This window comes from Bidens hawaiensis, unplaced genomic scaffold (genome assembly GCF_021521415.1).
Source record: "Bidens hawaiensis isolate Kalapana, Puna unplaced genomic scaffold, B.hawaiensis_p1.1 tig00015706_1, whole genome shotgun sequence".
Classification (NCBI taxonomy): Eukaryota; Viridiplantae; Streptophyta; class Magnoliopsida; order Asterales; family Asteraceae; genus Bidens; species Bidens hawaiensis.
In genome coordinates, this window is record NW_027492402.1 from 17,412 (window position 1) to 29,248 (window position 11,837).

General features: G+C 36.9%; 1 protein-coding gene across 1 annotated transcript; it reads left to right on the top strand.

The window, feature by feature from the left end:
• The first annotated feature begins 710 nt into the window (after positions 1 to 710).
• On the top strand, positions 711 to 10,890 carry LOC143549624 (agamous-like MADS-box protein FUL-L). The gene is made up of 8 exons (XM_077040487.1): positions 711 to 898; positions 3,589 to 3,667; positions 3,883 to 3,947; positions 4,012 to 4,111; positions 4,191 to 4,232; positions 4,827 to 4,868; positions 10,534 to 10,619; positions 10,724 to 10,890. The coding sequence occupies exons 1-8, from the start codon at positions 714 to 716 to the stop codon at positions 10,830 to 10,832; spliced, it is 708 nt and encodes a 235-aa protein (XP_076896602.1). The 5' UTR covers positions 711 to 713; the 3' UTR covers positions 10,833 to 10,890.
• The last annotated feature ends 947 nt before the right edge of the window (positions 10,891 to 11,837 follow it).

An 11,837-nucleotide genomic window follows, 5' to 3' on the forward strand; every position in this document is an offset into this window, starting at 1 on the left:
AACCGACCCATTTTAACATATTTTTCACTATCTCTGTCCTGTTCAATCGGAGCCTGTACTCCCACCCGTTTATCTCTCCTCCGCTTTAATTACCGCATTTAATACTTCTAGTTTTTTGAACGGCCAACAAACATAGAATGCATAGGTACTCTGTACGGGGTAACCCAATGGAAAAATGTCACCGCCAGCGGGCCCTACTCAGCCGTACAAAGCCTTTAAGCGCCTCCAAGTTATCTCCAGTTCCGGTGAAAACTCACCCTTCCAAAGCCCATTGATGGTAAAACCCAGATGCCCTCATGATCGAAATTGAGATCACAAAGATCTCAGTCTTCCTTCATTAAGACCCTCATGTCCCCCAAAATGCTATAAGTGAGTTTTGAACTTGAGTCTACATTGAAAAACTCATACTTTCTATCACTACACCACATTAGAAATGCCATTTAATACTTCTAGTAGACCTTTATTTACTCCTTAGTATCTTTTAATATATTTTTTCAAGGAACTTAAAATAATACTTTTGTGTTGTTTATATATGGCAATGTTACAGGTTATATTGTGTAAGGTAGGGAGGATAATAATATAATACATACACCAAAATAGAAACATAGCTACAAATAAAGACATTCTCCTGTGTCTTCTTAGATCTTCTTCTTCCTTTATTATTTTTCACTCAAAAAGTTGCTTCTTGTTAGGGTTTTCTGTAGCACAAAAAGATGGGTAGAGGAAGGGTGCAGTTGAAGCGGATCGAGAACAAGATTAGCAGACAAGTAACATTCTCCAAAAGAAGAACAGGTTTCCTCAAGAAAGCACATGAGATCTCTGTCTTGTGTGATGCTGATGTTGCTCTCATAGTTTTTTCCTCAAAAGGCAAATTGTTTGAGTACTCAACTCACTCCAGGTCCTCACATCTTCTTCTTAATAATATTATTATAATTATAATAATTTATAACTATTTTAATTTATATAAAGTATTAAGTTTAAAACATGCAAAACCCACATCAAGATCAGGGTTTTCTTGCCTTGAAATTGGTTTAAAATAATCAAAAAAGCATTTAACATGATAGTATATGTTCAAGATTCCTAGTTCTTTTTTCTTGATTTATGTTTAAGCCATAAATCCAAGTTTTTTTTGTGAGTGAGTATTAATTATTACTACAAGATTTCATGTTTCTTGATTTTTGTTTAAACCTTAAATCCAAGATTTTTGTGAGTCAAGTATGTAACTTATATGTTCAAGATTCCAAGTTCTTGTTTCTTGATTTTGTTCTCAAACCATAAATCCAAGATTATGATAAACCCTCTTGATTTTGTGTGGTTTCTTGAGGTTTTTTTTTATTTCATATATATATATATATATATATATATATATATATATATATATATATATATATATATATATTTGTTAATTTGATAGAAATCCTTTAAAAATTGTTCAACCACTCTCCTTTCTGCATGCATCCAATTTTATATACATATATTATATGTGGTCTGCTATGAAACCCTTTACCTTTGGAAGGATATTTTATATTTTATTTTTCTGGGCAGTGTACTGTTTTATTTGTTTGATAATAAATTAATATGTTTTGAAAAAAGTTTAGTTTGATTAGCTAGCTGTGTGATGTTGGAAGTTGAGAGTTTTCTTGAGCTGTGTGATCTAATTTAATTACAACCTATAACAGCCTTAAAACACTATTCTACTGAATTTTTCTTGAACTGTTATTGTGTGGTGGATAAGGAAGGATACATGATAGTATGATACATCAGCTTTAAGCGACTTGTTCGTACATAAGCAACCTAGTTAGTACTCACAAACTTAAATTTGTTTCATCTCTAGATTACTAGTATACAACTGTTTGGATATTAACAAATCAAACTTTTTTATTTAACATAACCATTTGCAAGATTTAGTTTTTAGTAAAGTTTTCTTTCTTTCTTTTCTTTTTCCAGAATGACGGAAAAAATTTCATTAAACTAGCAAGAAGCTAGAAACATCAAAAGAAACACTACGAAAACCAACACCAAGCAAACTAAAAGACCAACACCCTTAAAACAAACCCAGAGAAGCCTCTAACGAAGCATGGAGGATAGGTAGGATGAAACAAGAACTTCGACCTTGGGGGAATTGGATCCGGGGCAACACCTATCTTCATACTCTTGCGATTTGAGTCCCTTTTTATGTTTTCGTAGGGACGAGCGTTAAGATTACTTCCTTGCATCCTTATGGATTGTGAACCTACCAATTTAGGCAAAGATAATTCATGTGATCTAGGTATACAGATGAGGATAGAACAAGGTTTCTCAAAGCTCCAACAGCAATTTTCCAAAGAATATTCTTTCCCAAGTTGAAAAAAGTTCTCTTGCAAATAATTAATAAAAAAAATTAAGATACCATTTTTACCGGATATTTTTTTGGCACAATTTGCACAAGCAGGTTTTGATATATGTTATATTAATTTCTGATTGGTTTTAACATCAATAATAAGTTTATAATGCTTAAATCATAGGATTTAACTTTTAGTTCATTTTTGGGTTCATATAAATCAAATGTTCAAAGTGATATTTAGGAGTTGGGATTGGCTCCTGGGTTCATGTCAATTTTGATAAAACTTTTTAGATTAACTGAAATTAGTTGACTTGTATTGAATGTAAAGTTAGATTATATAAAAAGATTCTTTAACAGTTTAAATGGTTCGGCGTTACGAAATATAGGCGTATTGTCTTGCTTACGTGTGTGTAAAAAACTATAAGAGGCAAATAGGTTATGTTTAATACTTATTTTTTTTTATTTTGAATAATTTCATTTTGTTTTCGGAAATAATATATGAATCGGGTATGTAAAAAGATAAATGGAAGAGATAACATAGTCGTCGTATAGCGGTTCTAGTGAATGTTAATATATCCACGATATGTCAACGACTCACTCCTCGAACTTCAACTAAGAGTCTGTATTCTTTATTAGCTTGTCACTTATATAACTGGACACAAAGAATGTGCGAAGTATTATGAAAGGAGTTGGAAGTAAACATTAGCATGCATACTTAAAGATTTTGTTTTTAAATATTTTGCTAATGCTTATGTGAAGTAGTAAATTTTTGACAATCCATATTAACTTGGACAGTTGGATATTTGATTTGCTTAGAGATCTTTAAATGTTTATAATTCATCAACTTCAAGTAGCAAAATCCCCAGAAAGACCTAAAATCGTATCGAAATAGACCTATGTGTCACAATCTCCGTTCGTTTTCATTAGCAGTACTAAATCATGTGTTAATGCTCTTAGATAATTAGCAATTGGGTCAGTTTTTTGCATTGCCTCCTGCAAACAATTGGTTCAAGATAACTTAAAACTTCCCTTATTATGACAATATTAAGTGTTGTATTGGAGATTAAATGACTTTTTTACTAACATTCACAACTGGTTCAAAATATCGAATTTGAGGCGTGTACTTGTATAGAATCTATTTTGTTCTAAAGGACTTAAACAACTACGTATCTAATTGATCAATAGTAAAACTGTTCGAGATGATTATTTTGTATGGGATCAAATAATACATACTCTTACATATTGTTTTGGTTGAAAACATGCAGTATGGACTCGATTCTTGAAAGGTATGAAAGGTATTCATATGCAGAGAAAATGCTTACTGCTCCTGAAACCGAAACACAGGTATATACATATACACATCACTTCTATTGTAATGTTATCACATATTGTGATCAAGTGTAAATAAAACATGTATATGAAGATGGCCTACACATGTCTAGGACCAATAACTGAAACTGCTATCAGGCAACTTGAATAAGCGGTTTGAAATTACTTATTCCAAACCGCTTATTTTAAAAGCATTCATTCTAAATGTTTGAATAAAAAATTTTGCTCAGGCAACTTGGACTCTTGAATCCTCAAAGCTCAAGACAAAGCTTGAAGTTCTTGAAAAAAACATCAGGTAGAGTTGATTTAAAATCTTTCGATCGATTTAATTAGGATTTATGTTACTTAAACAAGTGTAGGCACTACGGCGGGGAAGATCTAGAGCAGTTAAACCTACGAGAGCTTCAAAATGTGGAGCAACAACTTGAGACAGCTCTTAAGCGAATACGAACAAAGAAGGTAACTGCAAAAGTTTTTATAGTTCTTTCTGGTATGCGTATAACAACGATTATTAAGTTGTTATACTTATCTTTTGCAGAATCAACTCATGCACGAGTCCATCTCCGAGCTTCATAAAAAGGTAACATGCAACCTCTTATGTTGCCAAAGGTTTAGATTCAATAAAAGAACATGGAACTTATTTTCAAATGCACATAAAGGTTAAAGAAAGTATAGTGTAACTTTCTGTTAAAATGTTTTATATATAGAGAGATAATATAATACAAGATGATTATTAAAGTTTAAAAACTCTCTAAATACCAGATAAGAACAATAAAACAAATATAGATAACTACTCTTACTTGTATAATATATACTGCGATTTGAGAAATATAAAATTAAGGCAAATTGAAAATAAATAATCTCACCGTTTATGTATTGACCGATAATAATCTCACATTTAAAAATACCTGCCAACGGTCCATCATTTCAACTATTTTTCTTTCAATGGACCTCTGTTAAAATACACGTAACGCCCTTAAGTGTTTTGCCGAATTTCAAATCAATGTTTTAGGGCTTTTGATCGAAAGAAAGATACGAGTCGACTGATGTAACAACTTATCTTGAAACGATGATCCAAAAGACCAAGTTGATTTGTATTCTTGTGTTTGTAAGATTTTCACTCTCTATTTTGATCCTGTGTTTCTGATGCTTGATGCACCACGTTTGATGACAGGAAAAGGAGTTGCGAGACAAAAATAACTCACTCTCTAAGAAGGTATGGTACTTCCTTTAATAGACCAGTCAACAATTCTGTAGAAGTCCCATCCAAAGTCCAAACGTCAAAAAAGTTCCTATATGCATTGGTTTACCTAAAAACTGAAAAAAGTGACGGTCACGTCACCGTCACATAGGCATAGGACATGTGACTAACCTTTCCCACAAAAACGGTCACGTCACTGCCACATGGCGTCTGATTGTCAAGTCAGCCGGCGGTATGGTTTCTCGAGTGAACGTCCAAGTCAAACTCTGAAGCCAGCGTGGGCCAGGTAAGACAACATAGTCTGGCCAGAGTGGGGCAACGGGGCTCTCCAAATTGGAGTGCGGTGGCCTAAACACAAAAAAGAAAGTCGCCGTTCTAAAAAACACATTTATGTTTAAATTCATTTATTTATTAAAATTGCGAGCTGGGTGGTTTGATCGGTTTAAAAAATAGTGTTAAGCCACTGCCGCTCTCCCCTTGCTAGGGGTGTGCATGGTGCGGTTCGGTGCAGTTTTTAGCTAAAACCAAAACTTCAGTTTTTGGAGTTTTTGAAACCGTTCGGTTTCGGTTTTTCAGCTTGGTTTCGATTCGGTTTCAGATTTTTAACTTTTACCATTTTGAGATTGAAAATTTTATGCAAAAAAAAGTTGGCAGAAAATTATAAATTTAGGTATAAATAATTTTGTTACTTGTAAACTAAAAGACTATTATATATTTGACCAAAAATATTACTATTATAGTTCTTAACAAACTATGTCAATCATCATCACAACCAGCTACTCCTACAATTACTCTCAATCACACGTGAATATAGTAGCTATTATAAAGTCAAATTATTGTTATACACTTCCTAGTATTTCTCCTTGTATCTAGCATTGTAATCATGTATATAATGATATGAAATCTCTCTAATTATGTAGAGAGAATTCCCTTTCTTTCATGGTATCACCCTAATCGATTCTCTCATAAATCCTCTCATCAATCCTTTTCTTCTTCCCTGCCATGTCGACCTCTTCTTCCACCACCACCACCACCACCGAAACCAAACTTCCCATGGCAACCATTCTCCACATGCTCACTATCAAACTCTCATCCACCAACTATCTCTATTGGCAAAATCAACTCCTTCCCCTCCTTGCAAATCAGGAACTTCTCGGACATGTCGATGGTTCCATCCCTCCACCTCCGAAAACTATCATCCTTAATTCACAAGAACAACCCAATCCTAATCACTCAACCTGGCTTGTTTCTGATCAACAAGCTGTTCTCGTCCTCAACTCCTCTCTTACCGAGGAAGCCGTTGCTGAGATACTCGGCCTTTCAACTGCTCGCCAGATCTGGACTACCCTAGAGGCAACCTACAGCAACACCTCCTTAGAACGGATGCATCTGCTCCGTGATAATCTTCGTCAGTTAACCAAAGGATCATCTACGGTTGCTGAATATGGTCGTAAGTTTAAAGCCATCTGTGATCAACTATCGGCCATCGGTCATCCTGTGAGCGACACAGACAAAACACACTGGTTCCTATGTGGTCTCGGTTCCACATTTGAAAGTTGGTCCACTGCTATTCGCACCGCTCGTGACCCTCTTTCCTTCCGTGAATTGCTCACCAAAGCGGAAAGCCAAGAACAATTTCTTTTTACCCTTCATCCACCCACTCCTCCTACTGTGGCCTTTGTTGCTCAACAAAACCATCATCGATCCTCCGGGTCATCCGCTAATCGATCCAGATTTGGACCTTCTGGATCCGGCTCCTACAACCGTGGGCAGAATCACTCCAAAGGAACTCGTAGACCACCCCATTGTCAGTTGTGTCGCACCAACGGACACTATGCTAACAAATGCCCGAAACTCTCCTCCTTTGTGACATCGGCTTCGGAAAATGAAGGACTTGCTAGAGCTTTTCATGCTCGGTGTCATGTTTCAAACGATGATGAACCTGACTGGCTAGCCGACACCGGAGCCGATATTCACATGACTGATAACACCGGTAATCTTCAATCATTTTCTCCTTATACAGGAACTACATCAGTCACTTTTGGTAATGGACATTCATTACCAATTACTCACAAAGGATGTGTCTCACTTCATAAACACGTTAAATTAAACGATGTTTTAGTTGTTCCATCTTTGACCCGAAATCTCCTTTGCATTAGCAAGTTGACAAATGATTATCCTGTCGATGTCTTATTCTCTAACTCATTTTTTGTGATTCAGGTTCGAAAAACAAGCCAGCCTCTCGCTCAAGGTCGGTGTGAAAACGGTCTTTATGTGCTTCGGGACAAGTCTTTTACTTTTGTTGCTTCCGTTTCGTCAAATAAAGCCTCATTTGAATTGTGGCACAATCGTTTGGGTCATGCTGCATTTGATACTATTTCAATTTTAAAAGACTTGGTTGTTTATCTTTTACATCAATTTTACCGAAGCCTAATTTATGTTCTCCATGTCAACTTGCTAAAGCTCACAAATTACCATTTGAAGCAAACCAAAAACGTGCTTTTCATCCCCTAGATCTTGTTCACTGTGATCTATGGGGACCCTCACCAATAATTAGCAAAGATGGTTACAAATACTATGTTATTTTTGTAGATGATTACTCTAGATTTTCATAGTTATATCCTCTTAAAACCAAAACTGAATTTTATACGGTTCTTCAAACCTTTTTGCATTTCGTTCAAACACAACTTTCACGCAAAGTAAAGGTCTTTCAGAGTGATGGGTTACCGAATTTACTAATAAAATTGTGCAAAAAATATTTGATGACAATGGCACCTTACATCGTTTTTCATGTCCATACACCGCCCCTCAAAACGGTCGCGCAGAAAGAAAGCATCGTCACATCGTAGCAACCGGTTTAGCCATGCTCTTTCATGCGCGTGTCCCCATCACTCATTGGGTAGATGCGTTTAGTACCGCTACATACATCATCAATCGTTTGCCAACGAAGGTGTTAAATGAAAAGTCACCTTTTGAACTACTATTTTCCATAACACCCACTTACACTAACTTTCGTGTTTTCGGATGTTGTGTATATCCATACCTACATGATTATGCTCCGCACAAACTTGCAACGCGAAGCATTCCTTGTATCTTCTTAGGTTACGCCCCTCAATACAAAGGATACAAATGCTTTGACCCTGCATCCTCACGTATGCATGTGACTCGGCATGCGCGATTTGATGAAAATTTCTTTCCTTATGTGAGCAGCTCCTCGCACACCAACATTGCCAATCTATTTCTTTCCACATTTAATGAACCTACATCATTTTCTCCTCCGTTATCTCCACCGCCCAAAACAACAAATCATACAACGACACCCACTTCATCTCCATCATGTTCCATATGTGATCACAATTCAATTACTCACCCACCCCCATCCCCTACATCTTCCTCGGCACCATCTCCTAACACTCCTCCATCTTCACCCATAATCTCTCCTACGCCATCTACCTCCTCTTCCTTGTCCCCTATATCGTATTCGACCCTGTCACCTCCTGCGCCATCTCACACCATGATCACTCGCTCCAAAGTTGGTACTTTCAAACCCAACCTCAAACACTCCTCCTATCTTACTACTGCCATGCAATCATGCCTTCATGCTGCCCTACTCACCACCACAATTCCAAAGGGTTACAAAAGTTCTTCAAAAAATCCACATTGGATTCGTGCAATGCAAACTGAATATAATGCTCTTCACAAAAATTGCACATGGACTCTTGTGCCCAGACCCTCGTCTACAAATGTCGTCGGCTCCAAATGGGTATTTCGAATCAAATACCATCCTGATGGATCACTTGATCGACACAAAGCGAGACTCGTCGCTCAAGGCTTTACTCAAATACCGGGGGTTGATTTCAATCATACTTTTAGTCCCGTAGTGAAAGCATCTACCATTCGCATTGTTCTCTCCTTGGCTGTCATCAACGGTTGGTCTCTTAAACAACTTGATGTGGACAATGCATTCCTCAATGGTCACATCTCTGAAACCGTTTATATGGAGCAACCTCCCGGGTTTGTGGACCCGAAACTTCCCAATTATGTTTGCAAGCTAAACAAGGCTCTCTACGGCCTTAAACAAGCTCCCCGAGCTTGGTTTCACCGGCTCAGCACCTTCCTTTTATCATACGGTTTCAAATGTAGTCGAGCCGACCCATCCCTCTTTCTTTTTCATCATGGCGATTCCATCATGTATCTTCTTGTTTACGTGGACGATCTCATTCTTACAGGAAATAAATCCACATTACTTAGCACCTTCACCACTCATCTACATCAAGAATTCGCTATCAAAGATCTTGGCTCTTTAAACTACTTTCTTGGTCTTGAGGTCGTTCATACTACCAAAGGACTTTTCATCACTCAAACAAAATATGCAAATGATATTCTCACTCGAGCTGGCCTGACCGAAGCAAAATCTGTTCCTACCCCTCTTTCCGCATCCGACGCCTTCACCAAAGATGGCACTCCTTATACCGATCCCACCCTATATCGCTCACTTGTTGGAGCACTCCAATATTTAACCATCACTCGACCCGACTTGTCATACGCGGTCAATCAAGCCTGTCAACACCTACATTCACCCACTGAAAAACACTTCCAATTGGTTAAGCGGATACTCCGTTATGTCAAGGGAACTATTTCTTATGGATTAGTGTTTACTCGTCCTACAACTCCTTCCATCTTAGGTTATTCGGATGCGGATTAGGCACGATGTATCGAGACACGTAGATCAACCTACGGCTACTCAATTTTCTTAGGTGGCAACTTAGTCTCATGGAGTGCTAAGAAACAACCAACGGTGTCAAGGTCAAGATGTGAATCTGAATATACGGCGATGGCAAATGCCGCCGCCGAAATTGTTTGGATCACTCATTTGTTGCAGGAACTTCATGCTCTACCACCTAGCCGGCCAACCCTTTTATGTGACAACAAGAGTGCATTATTCATGAGTCAAAATCCGGTCTCTCACAAGCAGGCAAAGCACATCGACTTAGATTATCACTTTGTTCGGGAACTAGTTAAATCCGGAAAATTACACACCAAGTTCGTTCCTACCAAGCTTCAACTTGCGGATATTTTCACTAAAAGCTTGCCACGGCCACTATTTGAGCAATTTCGAGACTTACTGCGAGTTCAACCACCGCCGTTTCGCTTGCAGGGGGATAACAAACTATGTCAATCATCACCACCAGCTACTCCTACAATTACTCTCAATCACACGTGAATATAGTAGCTATTATAAAGTCAAATTATTGTTATACACTTCCTAGTATTTCTCCTTGTATCTAGCATTGTAATCATGTATATAATGATATGAAATCTCTCTAATTATGTAGAGAGAATTCCCTTTCTTTCAGTTCTTATTAAATTCTTATAAATTACTTTAAATAAAATTAATTCGGTTCGGTTCGGTGTTTTCGGTTTTTATTACATGAAAAACCAAAACCGAATCGTTAGTTCGGTTTCTATACAAAAATAAAACCAAACCGTCGGTTTTTGTTTCGGTTCTGTTTTTTTGGTTTAGATTTTTCGATCTTTTCGGTTCCTTGCACCCCCTACCCCTTGCCACCCTTTAGCACCTGGCCCGAACTGGTGTTTAACGGCCCTGCATGGTGATCTGGCAAGCAGCGTTACTCGACTACTCATAGTCTAAGTTTATTTTCCAACTGTTTGTGCACAGTTGAAAGACAATGAGAACAGTGAGCAACAAGATTCAAGGTTACAGTTGCCTCATCCACATTCAACTTCTTCTTTTGCAACCACCAGGTAATCTCTCTCTCTCTCTATCTCTCACGCACACGTACGCACGCACGCACACATCCTTTGCGTAATAAAGTTGTTTGTAATCGATTTTGATATTAATTAAACAGTGGACCATTGATCATGGGAGCAGCCATGAGAGGGGAGGGACTAGCTCAAACTCATTCGGTATCCGCAACCATGCTGCCACTTTGGATGATCCGCCATATTAACCAATAAGATCTACTAATAATTAAGGCAAATTGATCTGATTCATTTGTCGAGTGTTTTATACAGTAGTCAAGTTTGGGTTTGTACAATGATGATGATCAAACTACTGCTACATAAATATATATAAAACCTTGTAATGGGTTCTAGCTACTAGTCTATATTTATGTTCAAACTCTGAAACTTTGTACTCCGGTTGCTGATTAATGCACCTAATATGGCCTAACCGATGATATTGTGTTGTAGAAAAAATGAGTATTGTTTAAGGAACTTTGAAATATATTGTAGTGTTTTATTGATGTCCAATATCATAACAACAAACTTTCATATCAATATCATAATATTCTATTTTTTTCTCAAAAACATCTTTTTTTTCTAAAAAAACCCTCCACGTTATCTACTTTTACAACTAATTTATATTTAGTTAAACTATGAATTCATAGTATATTTCGTATATATTTAAATAATCAAATATATCTAAAAATTATATATATAAGTTTATTGGGGAACTTTAAAAAAGTTACGAACTAGTAATCAAACCCTCTGATTACCAGCTAATGCTACATAACCCCCTTGTATGTCTTTAACATTTGAAAGAAGATTAGGATTGCCGGTGATATACCGAGAACGTCCACTATCCATTATTCATTTATCACCTGAGATAGTCTTGGATGAACTCTGCACAACAAGGTAAATTATTAGTCAAAAAGGCAGCCCAGACCTCAGTCTTGGGCTCCTTTTTTGTTTCCTTTTGTAAAACAATAACCTTAGGTTTCACTTGTGATTGATGAACATGAGTATAAGTCAAATTCTTTGACTTTTTTTTTGAGATATTCATCTTAAATTACACCTGAATCGTTATTACTACAAAGCGGTTTAACAGGCTCAACCGGTTTGCAATTAAACTTGGCATCTTGAAATTAACTCGAACCACCTTTCGAGGGTTAACATCATGAAACAAGATTTGTGATTCATCAACTTTGACCGGCAAAGGTTGTCTTTTCAAAATAATCTTAA